At 38.1% G+C, this 17,059-nt stretch overlaps 1 protein-coding gene across 4 annotated transcripts in view; it reads right to left on the reverse strand.

Moving 5' to 3' along the window:
- Positions 1-895: 895 nt before the first annotated feature.
- The window catches only part of ICE2 (interactor of little elongation complex ELL subunit 2), a 42,327-nt gene continuing 26,163 nt past the window's right edge, over positions 896-17,059 (reverse strand). For all 4 annotated transcript variants that reach the window (XM_008268940.4, XM_008268941.4, XM_002718197.5 and 1 more), the window contains exons 12-16: positions 15,180-15,309; positions 10,175-10,259; positions 8,753-8,803; positions 6,772-7,030; positions 896-1,545 (exon numbers count right to left, since the gene is read on the reverse strand). In XM_008268940.4, coding sequence (XP_008267162.1) covers positions 1,417-1,545; positions 6,772-7,030; positions 8,753-8,803; positions 10,175-10,259; positions 15,180-15,309 — 654 coding nt within the window. In that variant the 3' untranslated portion in view covers positions 896-1,416. The remainder of the gene's footprint in view (positions 1,546-6,771; positions 7,031-8,752; positions 8,804-10,174; positions 10,260-15,179; positions 15,310-17,059) is intronic.

Here is a 17,059-nt window from a genome sequence, read left to right on the forward strand (position 1 = left end):
GTGCCAGCCCCCAATATATAAAAATTTTTTTGACAGGCAGAGTGGACAGTGAGAGAGAGAGACAGAGAGAGGTCTTCCTTTTGCTGTTGGTTCACCCTCCAATGGCTGCCGTGGCCGGCGCGCTGCGGCCGGCGCACCGCGCTGATCCGATGGCAGGAGCCAGGTACTTATCCTGGTCTCCCATGGGGTGCAGGGCCCAAGCACTTGGGCCACAGCAGAGAGCTGGCCTGGAAGAGGGGCAACCGGGACAGAATCTGGTGCCCCGACCGGGACTAGAACCTGGTGTGCCGGCGCCGCAAGGCGGAGGATTAGCCTAGTAAGCCACGGCGCTGGCAATATATAAATCTTAAAAAAAATGTTTTTGTCAACTGTTACTTCAAATATTTTGAGATGACATTTCAGCCTCGGGGAAAAAAATCCCCCTAAAAACAAAATATTGCCTTTGATTTACAATACTTGTATTTTACAAATGACACATTTTCTAAAAATTTCAGTGAACATTCAACAGAAATACAAAAATTAAACAGGTTTGTTTCTTAAGTTGGCCATAGTTTAATCACCTCATTATACCCTTTTAATCTGTGGTCCTGGAAAATGTAAGCTGACCACATGGATGAGGGGAGAACAGGGCATGCTTTACCATGTTAAACTTGTCAGTTACAACACATTTTTTTCCTGGAATCATACTCTTCTCTGCTTCCGGTAGTGATTTCAACACCCAGCTAGAATTTGTGCTCAGAGATACTCGTCACCAAACCTGTTATACATGAAAGTTTTCTTTTTTTTTTTCTTCTAAGCATAATGATGGTTGCACAACAAGGAAAGTATTAACTTGTGCCTTCAGAGGCAGGGAGTTTCTTATTTTTATTTTTTGCTTAACAGAATTTCACCAAGATTTTTAAAGTATTAACTTTATTAGCCTGCAATAATTATCATTTTAAAGTAGCATACAAAAACTGTTCAAACAATTCAGAAATAATATTGACAAAGCTCATAACTGCCTCTGATGTGGCAGTATTTAATCCTCTGAGCCAATGTGAACACTGGCAATATGATTTTAATTATTAACATAATACACAATGATAAATATTATTCTCAAAGAAGCAAGTTATTTTCTTATTTACAATTTTTGGAAAAGATCTAATGTAAAAATATTTCCCTTCTTTATGTACTTCCCTGTCATGTCTGCTTTAACATACATCTCTATTCTCTTCAAACAACAGGGTAAAGGGTAGAACACTGCATTATTTGACACATTCCAGCATAATTTTTCAAGGCACTCCAACAACTTGAAGATATTAAAGGAAAAATTTCCTCTTGCTTACTGATCTTTTAGGCCTATTTCCCCTCAAACTTTTCAAAATTAAGCATTGTTACAACTGGTTTTCAAAATTTCATTTTCCATGGTATGGTCCCTCAAGTTATTTTTCTTTTATTTGAAGCCATTCCTTCATTTTCAACTTGCTGAGCAGGCAAACAACTGCTTTTGGTTTCCATGGAAACTGGATTCCTGCGGCTACGGGTAGGCATTCTTGTTCCTCCAATCTAAGAAATGAACAGAACAGTTTACTGTACTTCTATCAGATCTATATGCAGTCCATTCTGTGTTACCTACACATGTACTGATCACCTTGTGAATTATCTTTTACATATTCTCAATCCTCTATTACCTGGTTGTTTTACAAGTTTTAATCTGACACAGTTTTAAACTACTGAACTTTCCAACAACAACTAGGGAAGGAGACAGACCAGGGCAGAGACATGAACAGGGAAACTACCACCTGTGTTAAATGTGGAAGAGACTGCAATGTCAGTAAATAGGAAAATGAAAATGATAGGCCTTTTGAGCTATGTAATTGCAATAATTAGGCTGAAGGCAAGAAAAAGGTGGAAATGAGAAACACACATGGAGGTCAGAAGTGGTCAGGAGGGAGAAGAAATTACACGGACAAAAACAAAGAGAGGAAGGGAAGATATACAAAGAGTATGGAGAAAAAACAAGAGGCCAAGGGGGAAGAAGGAAGAAAGAAACGTGAAAGAAAAAGGAAGGCAGACAGAAGAACCCAAGTAGAAAGGAAAAACTGAAGGAATCAAAGAAAAGAACCAGAAAAAAGAGGAAGGCAACAGCCTGACAGTGAATACAGAAGACCCAAAAGGGAAAGAAGGCAGGCTGGGATGATTTTGTGGTGGTGCTGGTTCTACCCTTGTGTCTGCCCTTCCTCATCCCCACATCCCAGCTGACAGTGTAGGGAAGACAGGAGCACTATTCTTAGGACACAACCCTTTGCTAATTGCAGTCATGTTGAAGATGAGATCTACAAATGTGGTCACCTCCTTGGCCAGTGAAAGTGCGCAAAGTGGAGAAGGCCCGGCCTTGCAGAGCAGGACCAAGGCTGAGCGGCCTCAAAGTGTTTCCATAGGGCCAGCCCATAGCTGTCTCTTATTTTCCTATCCAGTGAATTCTACAACCACAAGCAAATTCCTAGCCCAAAGAAGTAGTACTGCCATTGCTTCCAAGGGACTGCTGGATAAGAATGCACCAGACTTCAGCTTCCCTCATCTAAAATCTACTCTCGTTAGGGAGCATCTCTGGGTTTAAAATTACAAGACTGAAAAAGGATGAGCTTGAGTAGAAATTTCAGTTTCCTAGTCTGTCTGTGGCTGAAATTGATGAACTTTTCTAACGCTGCAATTACAAAGTACTGTGATTTTTAGATTATCTATACTACTCCCCATTCAGCTTGTATTTCCTATAAAGGCACATGGTATCTACAGTATCTTTAAGGAAAGCAAGCATTTTGAAGACTTCATTTGAAAGACTGTGTGTGTGTGTGTGTGTGTGTGCAATGAATGTTTACTGTGGATGTTTTAAGAGGAGAAAAAAGGTAAATAAGAAGTACTTGCAAAAAGACTGAAGTGGAAGTCCCATGTAGCACAGGGAGCAAACAGGACCTATCACTACTTGTACAACCTCTACTTGATGCAGTAGAGGCAGAATGCAGGGGTACCCCAGAGTAAATGCCAAAGGCACGCGATAAGGATGAGAATTGAGTTCAAGTGAGTTACAGAATAAAGGATTGCCCCACAGGAAAAAACATTTGTTTCTGAGGTTTTTACACCAAGAAAATACGCAGAGCCTGTTTCATACAGAGTCTTACTTCTTCAGTTTCCCCAAAGCGCTAACCCTTCATTGCTGCTAAGATTGGACTCTATCTGGGCTTAGCTGGTCAAGAACTAGGAAGTCCTACTCTCATGGCCTGGCCAGGAAGAAGGGAGGAGAGTGGGACGATTCCTAATAAATGTAGGGCTAGATTGTGGGCAGGTGAGCAGATCTCCAAAACTTTCCAAAATATGTAAAACCAAGCATTAGTCATTCAGTTGTCTACTGTATTTAAATGCTAGGCTGCATAACAATTTACTCCTGGATAAACTAAGTAGTTGCCTCTGGACTGAATGTCTTAGGTATGTTAAAAAATACAAATTAGGGGCTGGTTCCATGGCATAGTGGGTAAAGCTGCTGCCTGCAGTGCCGGCATCCCATATAGGCACCGGTTCAAGTCCTGGCTGCTCTACTTTTGATCCTGCTCTCTGTTATGGCCTGGGAAAGCAGTGGAGGATGGCCCAAGTTCTTGGGCCCCTGCACCCACGTGGGAGACCTGGAAGTTCCTCATGGCTTCGGATCGGCCCAGCTCTGGCCATTGTGGCCACTTGGGGAGTGAACCAGCGGATGGAAGACTTCTGTCTCTGCCTCTCTGTAACTCTGTTTTTCAAATAAATAAATATAAAAAAAAATAATACAACTTAACGAGTACTCAGTGATAAACACATAATTGTTCAAGTTCATATGGCCAAACCCTGGATATATGCAAATTCTTCTCAAAATAAATAAATGATTTACTAGTGGTTCTAAAGCACATTTTAGAGCTCATCATTTAAAAAATGAAATTATAGTATTTCCAAGGCATAAATCACATATTATTTCAATGCCAGTCTATATTGATAAGGACTTTCTAAAAACACACCGCAAAAACGGAATACTCACGTATTTTTTGTTCTTAAATCTGTTCAGTGCCAAAGTATTAAACCATTCATTTTCACTAAAAAAGAACAATCTATGCCCACGTAGAATTACATGTTCTAAGTGAGAGACTATAATCACTGTTTCTAAATTAAAAGGAGGAAATTCTCCCATAAAATACACAGGCCTTTCAGAAATAGTTCGATTATCATTTTTAAGAAAATTTTTTCTTAGGTTGTAAAAATGACTAAATTAAAGCTGAAACAAACAACTAAAACTGCAGATAAAACAGCTTTAAGATGTTTACAACTAACTTTCTCCATGCTTTCACTTGTCCTATCTAACCACATGCTTTCTTGGCCAAAGTTAACTAGGAATGAGCAATGCATTCTCATTTCTAAAAGGATCCTTAGATCCTTTAGAGGGGCCAGAGCCATGGTGTAGCAGATAAAGCTACCACCTATAGTGCCGGCATCCCATATGGGTGCTAGTTCAAATCCCTGCTGCTCCGTTTCCAATCCAGCTCTCTGCTGTGGCCTGGGAAAGCTGTGCTTGAGCCCCTGCACCCATGTGGGAGAGAGATCCAGAAGAAACTCCTGGCTCCTGGCTTTGTATTGGCCCAGCTCTGGCTGCTGCTGCCATCTGGGGAGTGAACCAGCAGATGGAAGACCTCTCTCTCTCTGCCTCTCTCTAACTTTCTAAAAAAAAAAAAAAAAAAAAAAAAGTAACATTAGAGTGGTAACATTAGAGTGGAGACCTGAAAAACATAAGCCACCCCTTTCACTGTCAATTATTAAAAGCATCCTCAGTATTTGCATTCCAGGTATCTCTCAAAAGGACTTAAAGACACTTACAAATTAATCCAGTATAATACAGAAAAGAAAGAAGAATTGAATATTCAGAGGACACACAGTGATTGGTGTTGTGGGGCAAATGTACTGAGAAAATTATACAACAGGGACAGCAATTCTGACTTTTGGCAGCACGGAAGAAAGATACACTGAGTTTTTGTTTCCTGAACATTAGATTCACTGGTAGAGAACAAAACTTTACCTACAATCAAACTCAAGTTGGAATTTCTTATATAATGCAAATACAAAGAATAAATGACCTAATAGAGAAAGTTTCAGAGAAAGAGATATCATTAAACTGGCATTTCTGGGATGAATTGTATCAAGAAAGTAACACTAATTGTAATTCAATAAATACTGAGCTATACAATACTAAACATAACACAATGCAGTCCTAAATGCTTTATTTGTGTTTTTAACAAGACATTCATTCACTAATTAGTAATATCTGCTTTAAAGCACCTGACAGGCAGCAGCTTTACCTGCTATGCCACAGTGCCAGCCCCTCCAATAAATTTTTTAAAAAAAAATTTTATCCTGCTATGGAATGCATGGAACATTTCTCTTTTTATTAATACAAAAAAGTTAAAATGGTTTTAATATTATACACATTATATTATTCTTTGTTTATTTTTAGTGTAACCTGATAATCTTTGCCTTTTTAAAATATTCAACTGAGAAATAGTTATACATACTTGTAGGATATGCTGTACTTGTAGGATATGCTGTGATCATTGATGAGTGTTAATTCTGGGATTTTCAAATGAGAAATATTCACATGTATTTTATAGTGAGAACATTTAAAAGCCTCGCTTAGAAACTTGAAATATGAAATGCAGCATTTTAATTTCCATGCTGTGCAGTATAGCTGTAGACTCATTCATGCTGTCTACTGGAAACTTTGTGCCCCTTGACCAATGTGTTCCCTGTATCCTCATTCCACTACTTCCCCCCATTACTCACCATTCTTACCTCTAACATGCATTGCAGTTTTTCAGAATTGAAATATAAATGAGATAATATATTTGTCTTTTTGTGTCCTTCTGGGTTTGTCACTTCATGTGATATTCTCTATATTCAAGTAAATTGTCAAAAGTGACAGAATTTCATTATGGAAGGCTCAGTAGAACCCCATTGTGTTTATTTGCCACATTTCAAGTCTATTCATGTGTAGATAGATATGTCCATTGTTTCCACATCTAACCTATACTGAGTAATGTGTAATGCACATTAGAGTATAGGTAGCTGTTCATTATACTGGTTCCATGTCTTTCAAATATAAATATATCTTGGTAGAGAATTGCTAAAATTAATGTTATTTCTGTTTAAGTTTATGCTATTTGCTAAGCTGTTTTAATACACAATTGCACAGAGTAAAATAAAAAAGCACCTGACATTATTCCCAAACTTTATTAATTATTTTTAATATCATACATTTACTGGCTATATTATTCTTCTGCATGCTGCTTCAAATATTTAATGAACAGATACCAAATATACAGAAATAAAATTTACCAGAAAATATGTAACTTTGCCTTTCAGAGGAACATAGGGATTTAACTATGTGGATGCGTAACTCATGCACCCACGGAGCAGGCTCAAAGAATTTTCTTTAGTTGACTTATAAACCTTGTAAGAAGAAAGTTACACTAGCATCAAGGCTGGATTTAGCAGAGCATACAACTTTATCTACTTTTCTTATAGATACACAGTTTATAATGGTGCTGAGAATAATATAGTAAATGTGGACACCAGGATAAAAGACAGTAAAAAAGACTAATAGGACCTATTATAAGTAAATAATAAGTAATAAGATAGTAAAATAAGACAGTAAAATAATAAATAATAATAAGACAGTAAAAATAAACCTAATAGAACAGTTGATTTCAGAATATGTCTCACCTTTGGCTGTGTTGTGGGACCCAGTGATTTAGGTGGAAAGGTACAAGGTATTCTTCCGTGATAAATATGATACGGTAATAAGAGACTGGGATCTAATGGGACCCAGGGAACTGAGAGGCTGGAAGGTACACCAGGGAGGTCGCAGTGAGTTTTATGTAAATTGTATGCCGTCCTAGTAAGTGTTCCATCAGAAGCTTTGTAGATCAGGAGTGAAGAATCTTCTGCAGCATGAGATAACAAGTAGGAACCCTCCTGCAAACTAAATCCACACAATGAAGCTCAACTATGGGCTCATGGCATCAATTTCAATAACACTTTCTTAATTACGATCTATCAGTAAAATTTTTTTTCCTTCATGGAATCAGTAAAATTAAAAACAGTTATAGAGACAGAACACAACCTTTACAAGTACTTTTATGACCAAATAAGATTTAAGAAGTGTCTTTTTAACGACCTTCACACCTTTTAGGCAACTAATCTTTATTCCAAAGTTTAGAATACCTGATTATTTTTACTGTTACATAAGTCAATGTGTAAGTTTAAAAAATAATTTTATGTGAAACAGTCTGAATTCTCTAGTGTGTGGACAAGAGATACACTGAAAAGCATTCCTACACATTTTTCATTCTACACTGTGCGTTTTTTGTATCTAATAGCAGGTGAATAGAGAAGTCAATGCAACATGTTCACTACACTGAGTTGTTTAAAGTGGCAGAAACAGCCAATGAAGTAATATCATAAATCAGTGTGAGATTCCAGGAGGGTAATAATACTAACAATAGCAGCTAGCAGGTACTGACTATCATGGGCTAACAACAATTATACCACTCACATTAATTTTTTCAATAAATCTTCCATAACTAACTTTCAAGGCATAACATATTACCCCACATTGGAGATAAATAAACAAATTAGAGAAGCTAAGCAATCTGCCCAAGCTCTTAGTATAGGGCTTGACTACCAAAACACAGGCAGTTAAACTCCACAGGCCATACCCTTAATCGTGACCCTCTACTATCACAATAATCTCGTAAGTCAAACATCAAATTCACATTTTCCCTTTCTCTATAGAGAGCTCTAAGGGATCCAATATATCACCATGAAGAGCTAAATAGGTATAATTAATACTTTGTACTTTCTTGGGTTTATGCACTACTCTGCATCAAAGGAGTACCTCAGTTCTTTCCCACGATATATTATTTAAAGATTAATCATATTTCTGTTTTATGGATCTGCCTACAAACTTAGTAAGTTAGATTTTCCTTAACTTACTTAACAGTAAAGAAATACAAGTTGACAAAGGAACTCCAGAAAACTGTTCTTAAAACAATCCTTGCATTCCTGGGCTATTTTCTATCTGTCCCTAACAGAATATTTTCAAAGTGTCTAAGAAATTTTATCTAAGAAAAGAAGACACTGAGGCCAGAGCCGTGATGAAGCAGGTAAAGCCACTGCCTGCAGTGCCAGCATCCCATATGGGTGCTGATTCCAGTCCCGGCTGCTCCATTTCCAATCCAACTCTCTGCAATAGCCTAGGAAAGCAGTAGATGATGGCCCAAATGTTTGAGTCCCTGCACCCACACGGGAGACTCAGATACAAGCTCCTAGCTTCAGACTGGCTCAGTTCCAGCCACTGCGGCAATCTGGGGAGTGAACAAGCAGGGTCTTCCATCCGATGGTTCACTCCCAAATTGGTCGGAAGAGCCAGAGCTGTGCCAATTGGAAGCCAGGAGCTAGCAGTCTCCTCTGGGTCTCCCACACAGGTGCAGGGGCCCAAAGACTTGGGCCGTCCTCCACTGCTTTCCCAGGCCATAGCAGAGAGCTGGATTGGAAGTGGAGCAGCCGGGTCTCCAACTGGCACCCATTCGGAATGCTGGCGCCTCAGGCCAGGGTGTCAACCCGCTGTGCCACAGTGCCGGCCCCAAATAAATCTTTAAAAAAGAAAAGAAGACATATAATAAAAGGCCCCCAAAACACTTACCTACTTAATTTCTTTAGAATGTGTTGGAGAATGTTAAGTAAACTTGAAATCCTATTAAACAGAAGAAATTCATGTGAAATTAATCCACAAAACTCTTACTGCTAACAATTACAGCTCCTCAGCCAGGAAGGGTAGAAAGAGGTTGGACAAGGGAAGAAGAGCACAGCAGGGATACTGTAACAGGTCCCGGGGTTTTGCAGCACAATGACATGATTATGGCTCATGGTGATGCACTGTACTCTATGAAAACCTGGAATAGAGGAGCTGGTAGACTCCAAACACAAAGATAAGAAAATGGGAAGGCTGATTTCTTGGTATGGTGGGTTTAACTTATGTCTACATGTTGAAAAGTTGCATAGTCCTTAAAAATGTTCAAGTATTATATGTTAATCCTGAATTTAAAAACAGTAAAAAACAAACAATTACAGGTCTTTAGAAGAGATATTCCCTTAACATCTGAACAGATGAGATAATGCAAGTCAAAGAATACCAAAATTATATTTGGAATATTTACTGAATTTTTGCCACTTCCTGATTTCTCTTCATAAAGTATTTTGACTTTGTGTGAATCAAAACACTTGTAATATTTATTACTTCTAAGACTAAATTCATTCCTTTTTTCTTTTCTTTTCTTTTTTTTTTTTTTTTTTACAAAATGCTTTTCATGGAGAGAAATGAGGCAGGCAGTGAATAGGGCATGGAAAAGCTTTTCTGTTTACGTCTGTAACAAAAAGTTACTGCTCAAGAAAAGCAATTCTTACAATACAAGTGGATGTATTTAAGAACAAGCCGAAGCCAAAGTTTTAAGTCTGCATCTGGGAAACTTAAGAAATTGTGTCAAGCTCCAGAGCTGGAACTATGCTGCCATTATAAGTCAGGACAATTTCCCATCCCTAGTGGTGAATCAAACATCAACTACCAAGAATTTGAATAGCTCAGACATGTGCTCTGAGGCACAAGTTTTCCTAAAGTAAAATGGAGATATTACAATCAGCCTTTTCTAGCAAGCTGTGAGATATAAATGAGGTCATATTCATAGGTTATTTTCCTTTGCACTTAGGTGCTTAGAGGTCTGAGCAGAATAACTTCATTCTGTTTCAACCTGAGAGCTCAGCATCTCTATCAGATCCTTGCCCTTCCCTGTAAAGGGGCAGAGTGCGTGCTTCCCATGCACTTCCAGGTGACAGCCACTCTGCCTCTAGACTCTTGTGTCTTAGGCAGAAAGTCTGGTGCTACTGGTATTATATTTAATTTAAGAGATGGAGATGGTTAACACAGATGGGTCATGAGAAGCCTCAATATAAAAAAGGATGAAAAGTCTTGAAAATAATTTATTTTAAGTTAACCAATATCCAGAAATAAAGGAAAATGAGCCATCATGTTAACAGGTTTTTCAAATCCTACCACAAAGTGCTTTCTTACTTGAGTGCTGACAGTTTTTCTTTTAATTCTTCTGAGGTAATTTCCTCCAGCAGGAAAAGTTTTGAAGTAAATGCATCAATATGTCCTAAAAAATTCAGATTACAAAAGAAATATGTATTCAATCTAAAATACTTGCTGAATGTTGAAAAACTTACACCAGACTACACATAAAATATCATCTCTAAGCCTACAACTTAAGAATAACTGCTCAAGTATTGATTTTCCTAATTCCAAATCAGAAATTCAAAAAACTCTCAAAAAGCTCTATCAAAAAAAATCTATGCATGCATTTCAAGATTTTTTTTGTAACAAAATAAATTTTTTTGTAAAAAAGAGTTATTTTGGGACTGGTGCTGTGGTGTAGTAGGCTAAGCCTCCACCAGTGGCGCCAGCATTCCATATGGGCATCAGTTCGTGTACCAGTTGCTCATCTTCAGATCCAGCTCTCTACTTATGGCCTGGGAAGGCAATGGAGGATGGCCCAAGTTCCTGGGTCCCGCACCCACGGGGGAGACCTGGAAGAAGCTCCTGGCTTTGGACTGGCCCAGCTCTGGTCATTGTAGCCATTTGGGGAGTGAACCAGCAAAAGGAAGATGTTACTCTCTGCCTCTCAAACAAATAATTTTTTTTTTAAAAAAAGATTTTATTTGAAAGAAGAATTACAGAAAGAGAAAGGGAGAAACTGGGAGAGAGAAATCTTCCATTTGCTGGTTCACTCCACAAATGGCTGCAATGGCCTGAGCTGAGCCAATCTGAAGCCAGGAGCCAAGAGCTTCTTCCAGGTCTCCCACATGGGTGCATTTAAAAAAGTATTGTGTATGTTCTAAAGCAAAACAGGTTAAGACACAACATTGAGGTTGTATAATTTGCCAAGGAAGAATGATATAAAAGATAATCCTGCGTTACATGTTACATAATCACTTCAACATAAAAGCTATGCTGTTGTAGTATAGTTAAGAACATCAATTGGCAAAGAGTGTAAATCACTGATGTTGAAAGTAATACCATTTCTGTCTTTATTTTTTTAATTCTCAATATTTAATTATCAAAACAAATTACCTAGAAAGCTGATGTCAATCACTGGGACAACAAAAATGCACATAATTTACTACCTCATTTCCATATTCAGCCCCCTTTCATTTGCATAACGCACAAATAATTTAATTAGAAACATTTTTACCAGATGACTTCCTTCCTAGATAACAAATCCAGTAGTTCCCACTCCCACTTGTTATTTCTGAAGTTTTAGTTTCACCTCTGCATTTCTAACACTCACTATACAGTGACATTTCTAATAACAAAGACACATGTTAATGGCTTAACTATAAAAAGGACATATTAAGTGCAATATATTTAAGATGTTTACTAAAATGTCTTTGAGGAGACTTACAGTTTTTAACTTTTTAAAGAAGCTCGATGATAGAAGGTATATACACTTCAAATATGGCCTATCAAAAATAACTATATAGAAAACACCTTATGCTTTGAGGGCTTATCTCCCCCAAAAGATGCCAATTTTTCAACACTGGGCTTTCTAATCTGTAGGCCATAAAGGAATAATACACATGCTTGCGATGTTTATCTCCTCAGTCCTTGGGGCAGTTAAGCAAGGCTTGGGATGGCAAAAGCTTCCTGGCCGTTGCCTTTAGCTGTGAGCAATCTCTGTACTTCAACAGTGTGCTGTACAAATCTCTTTCAAATGCATCAAAGCTGGAAAGCACTGCTTTGTGTAGCACAAATACAGCCTTTATATATACAGGTATTCATTCACACAAACATCCATACATTCAGTACATATAGACACACTCTACATGCAGTGCACAACCATACAAATGACCATACAGGAAGAAACTTGGAAAGTGAATTTAATAATCAATTGGAAAAATTATCTTTTCTCTGCTCCTTTTATACCTTTTGTCAAAACATTATAAATTCTCCATCAATTATAAATACAGAGGAACACAGAAAATAATTAAAATATTTACTCAGAAACTGTAAATTAAAACATCAGAAATGTTGAGAATTAGTCTTTTTTTCCCTTAAATCTTATCAAGAGTAGTTTGAACAGTGTTTGTTCTCTTCTTGCACAATTCATGATAGAAAGCAAGCATTTTTTCTATGCTGTGGTGAATTGTTACACTCCTTTCTAAGTTAAGATCAGCTCTCTCATGGTATCCTTTGGGCTTTCAATGATATGAAGTATCTCCAGAAGTTCCTTTAATATCCCACATGGGTGCAGGGGCCCAAGGGCTTGGGTCATCTTCCCAGGCCATGAGCAGGGAGCTGGATCAGAAGTGGAGCAGCAGAACTCAAACTGGCATCCATATGGGATGCCGTCATTGCAGGTGGAGGCTTTACCTGTTATGCCACAGTGCCGGCCCCTTAATATAAAATCTTATACTAGTGTCACCTCTTCATCTTTTATGTCACAGCTACTTTCCTCATTTGTATCAGTATGCTTGCTTTCATGAATTTCCTGTGGCAGCAAATCTAGAGTCTCGTGAACAGTTGCAATGTCAATATTCCCACTGTTCTTCTATAATTCTATGTATTCTATATGTTCTTCTATAATTCTATATATAATTATATTGTACATATTATATATTAAAATATATAATATATCGTATATCACATATATAATATATTCTATATATAATTATGTTGTATAACTATATAACTATATTATATGTAACTATATTATATAGTTATATAATTATATAACTATATAATTCTATATAGTTCTATAATTCCATTTACATTTAGTTCAAATTTCACTTTCAGCAGTATCTCTTGTTTCTTTGCTCTCCACACATGAACTGAAAGATGCAGAGTGACCACAGACACATTCTGAAAGTGACTGACCATGATGCGCATCTCTTATTTACATAGTGATCTGTGGACCACAGGGCCAGCTGTGAAGTTTGTACTTCATGCAGTTACCAACACTTAATACACCATGATTATTGCAATTGGTCCTTATTAAAGTTTTTGGCAATCACACAGAATTGACACGTATTATAGGATTGCAGGGTGGACAAAGAAGTTGTGATGAGACTTTGGAAATTTTCTTAAAAGACTAAATTTTTATGGGGCAACAGGATAAGAGAGTATCGAAAATTAGGGAAAGAGGGGAATATACCTATAGCAAAGAAACAAAGGAAAAACAAGTGTGTTTATTCTACACAAAAAACAGACTATGAGCTACAGAAGTTCTCAAAGTGTGGACCTAGGATTATTAACCTCAGCATATTCAGAGAACATGTTAGAGATGCAGCAGACCAGACACTGAAGGGCTGGGGCCAGCAATCTACTTCAACAAGCCTTTCAAGTGGTTTTCCTGAACACTTTCCTTTAATTAAAAGGGTACTCTAACAACATTAAAAAAAAAAAACTCATAGCTGCTTTTAAAATAGCATTTTAAAATGTGCTGTCATATATGTATGCCCATATGAAAATCAAAACCAACTTAAAGACTCAAAACAGTGTAATACATATTTTTCACTAAACAGTTGTCACAGAGACCAAATATACCATCTCCTCACACTGAAGTAAACCGCTCTTAAGTGGACAGGAATCACTAAGGATGACCAGCACACAGTGCAATGATTATTAAGGAATTTTAAGACTACTTTATGGGATGGTAGTTTGATTTGTTAAATCCCTCATTAAAAAGCTCAAACTTTCAATGTTTTAGTCATGAATCTCCATTCTTCATCAGTATTCAAGAGTTTAGTGATAAGTTTTCGGTCTGTCCTCTCCTAAAATGGAGGTGCTGGGAATTGCTTTCATACAGGTTATAGGAAAACTGTTATAGTATGAGATCTTTTGGAGGAACATGAAAATCCTGGTAATTAAAAACTACTGCAGGCTGGTGCCGTGGCTCACTAGGCTAATCTTTTGCCTGCGGTGCCGGCACCCAGGGTTCTAGTCCTGGTTGGGGTGCAGGATTCTGTCCCGGTTGCTCTTCTTCCAGGCCAGCTCTCTGCTGTGGCCCGGGAATGCAGTGGAGGATGGCTCAGGTCCTTGGGCCCTGCACCCGCATGGGAGACCAGGAGGAAGCACCTAGCTCCTGGCTTCGGTCAGGCGCAGTGTGCTGGCTGCAGCGGCCACTTGAGGAGTGAACCAACAGAAGAAAGACCTTTCTCTCTGTCTCTGACTAACTCTGCCTGTCCAGAAAAAAACAAAAACAAAAAAACAAAACAAACAAACAAACAAAAAAAACCTGCTGCAGCACACTCTGGGCAGTGTGTATTTTGGGGAAAGCGGGGTAGGCAGTGTTCCTTCAAGCAGTACAATCAGTCGTTTCCTTTGAGGGTTAGGCACAAAGACTGAAGTGATTATTTCACTAACATTCTCAAAAAATACGAAAATAAAGGATTGACTGATTATTCAAAATAGGAAAAAACATTTCAAGCCAATAACCTTCTTATGATTAGGCAAGAAAAACCACTTTTAAAGCACTTACTACATATCAGGAATTATGCTAAGTACTCTGAGTATACAGTTTCCTCAGACTCTGACTTTAAAACTACTTATTTCTAATAGGAAACAGGGATGGATGGAAGAAAAGTTTTGTAGCAAATAGAAGCAAGTCATAAGGGAAGTAAAAGAAAATGTACTGAGAGATCAAAGGAAGTAAAAGACTGCAAAGAGAGAAACATGAGACAGGAAGGATTGAAATGTATGAAATGAACAGAATTGGCATTCCAGGAGGGGGAGAAACCAACAATGATTGGCCAGTCATCTATCATGTGAAGTATGTTAACTACATACAAACATAACAAATGCAAACCAACCTCCTGCAGACTATATCATAATTTTAGAAAAATTAAAAATATAGATACATGTACATGTCAAAACAATTAAATAGTACTTTCAAATGTTAACACAATTAGAAAGTTGAAAAAAGCACAGAATGGCAGTAATTTATAATTGAGTCTAAAAATTAAAAGTGTGAATTTACAAGGAAACTAAAAAGGAGAACAACAACTCTTACATAACTTACCAACATAAAACGAGCAGTTGGAATGCAATAAACTTTCAGTCCATAAGCGACAAAGTTCACTTTCAGTCAGAGCTTCAACTCCATAACAACCTTGATATTCTACTTTTGGTAGTACAAAAACTGGAAATTGCTGTAATGCAAGATTATACTTTTTCAAAGCTCCATTAATTTACTACTAATAGCCAATATATTTGTCTATACAGCATAACCACTTTCAAATACTTTCAGGTAATCTTAATTCACTCTTTCAAACAGAGCAGGATTCAGACAGAAAGATGGATATATTTAAGCCTCATGAATAGAGTCCCTGGCAGATGCAGGCAAGAGAGTGATGGATAAAACAGATCTCTCATAGCCACTGCCATCTCCACCCAAAATCAACATACATCCTCACATATGAATATATTTTATTTCTATCAGGGAATGGGAATGACAGCAGAATCCTTACAATACAGCCTGTCATAGATAATTGCCCAATGGCTCAAAGATAGGTGCTTGGAAGCAGTAACTTTAAAACATACTAATAATTCTCAGGATAGAAAAGGCTGGGATTTATTTCTTGCCCCTTTAAGGCATTAGTCATATTATCTCAGGCTTAAACTCTGAGCAGCTCATTTTCTTCAGTGAATGAGCACTAATATCAACACCTGGGGATGTCATCTTCATAATATGAATGCCTCATTCCAGACACTGAAGATCTGACAAATTATCTATTCAGAGTTTACTGGTCAGGACACAAACTAGATCAAGTAAAATGACTGTGCCTGTGCCATCTCACGTATGTCAAAGAAAATTCTATTCCTCACAGGAGTCTCTCCATTTCTAGCTGCAGAAAGAGACATACATGACTCAAGGAACTTAACTGAAATGATATAACTATCCAGGACTTCTAAACTTCAACTAAGGTATTGCCATTTATAGACAGATTTGAAAATATTCCATCAATGTTTCTCAATTCCCAATTTTCACAAAGTGGCAGATTTAGAGGGCTTAGCAGAAAGCTGATGGCAAAAACAACTCAAATTCAGTACGTTTTTTAGTGCAGCTCATATGATTACCTTTTGAAGTTTGTAAAATTCTTAAGCAGTGCTACTTGAATTTCAATGTGCATATGAATAACCTGGTGATCTTGTAAAATGTAGAATCTGGATTGGTGTCCAGGGTTTTGAATTTTTTTGTAAAGATTTATTTATTTATTTGAAAGTCAGAGTTACACAGAGAGAGAGGAGGAGAGGAGAGGAGGAGAGGAGGAGAGGAGGAGAGGAGGAGAGGAGGAGAGGAGGAGAGGCAGAGAGAGAGAGGCAGAGAGGCGGGGGGGGGGGGTGTCTTCCACCAGATGGTTCACTCCCCAATTGGCCGCAACGGCTGGAGCTGCGCCAATCTGAAGCCAGGAGCCAGGAGCCTCCTCCGGGTCTCCATGTGGGTGCAGGGGCCCAAGCATTTTGGGTCATCTTCTACTGCCCTCCCAGGCCACAGCAGAAAGCTGGATTGGAAGCGGAGCAGCCGGGCCTCAAACCGGCGCCCATATGAGATGCCGGCACCCCAGGCCAGGGTGTTAACCCACTGCACCACAGTGCTAGCCTCAAGGGTTTTGATTTTTTAAGAGGCTGTTGTTTCAGGCACCATGCTTTGAATGGCTAGGACCCTAAGGCATCTTCTCAATGAAAAATTGCTAAATTGTGATTAGGTTAATTTTACTGTTAAAACCATTCATTCTATTGTATTATTCATCAGCAAATGATAAACTGCATATGATTTATTCTCTTATAACTTCAGAGAAAATAGAAGCTAATGATGAAATGAAGGCCCGGAGGGTTAAGAAATTTGCTCAAAGGCTGAGGGTTGTGCTGCAGTGGATGAAGCTGTTACTTGGGACTCCT

Source organism: Oryctolagus cuniculus, chromosome 12 (assembly GCF_964237555.1).
Source record: "Oryctolagus cuniculus chromosome 12, mOryCun1.1, whole genome shotgun sequence".
NCBI lineage: Eukaryota > Metazoa > Chordata > Mammalia > Lagomorpha > Leporidae > Oryctolagus > Oryctolagus cuniculus.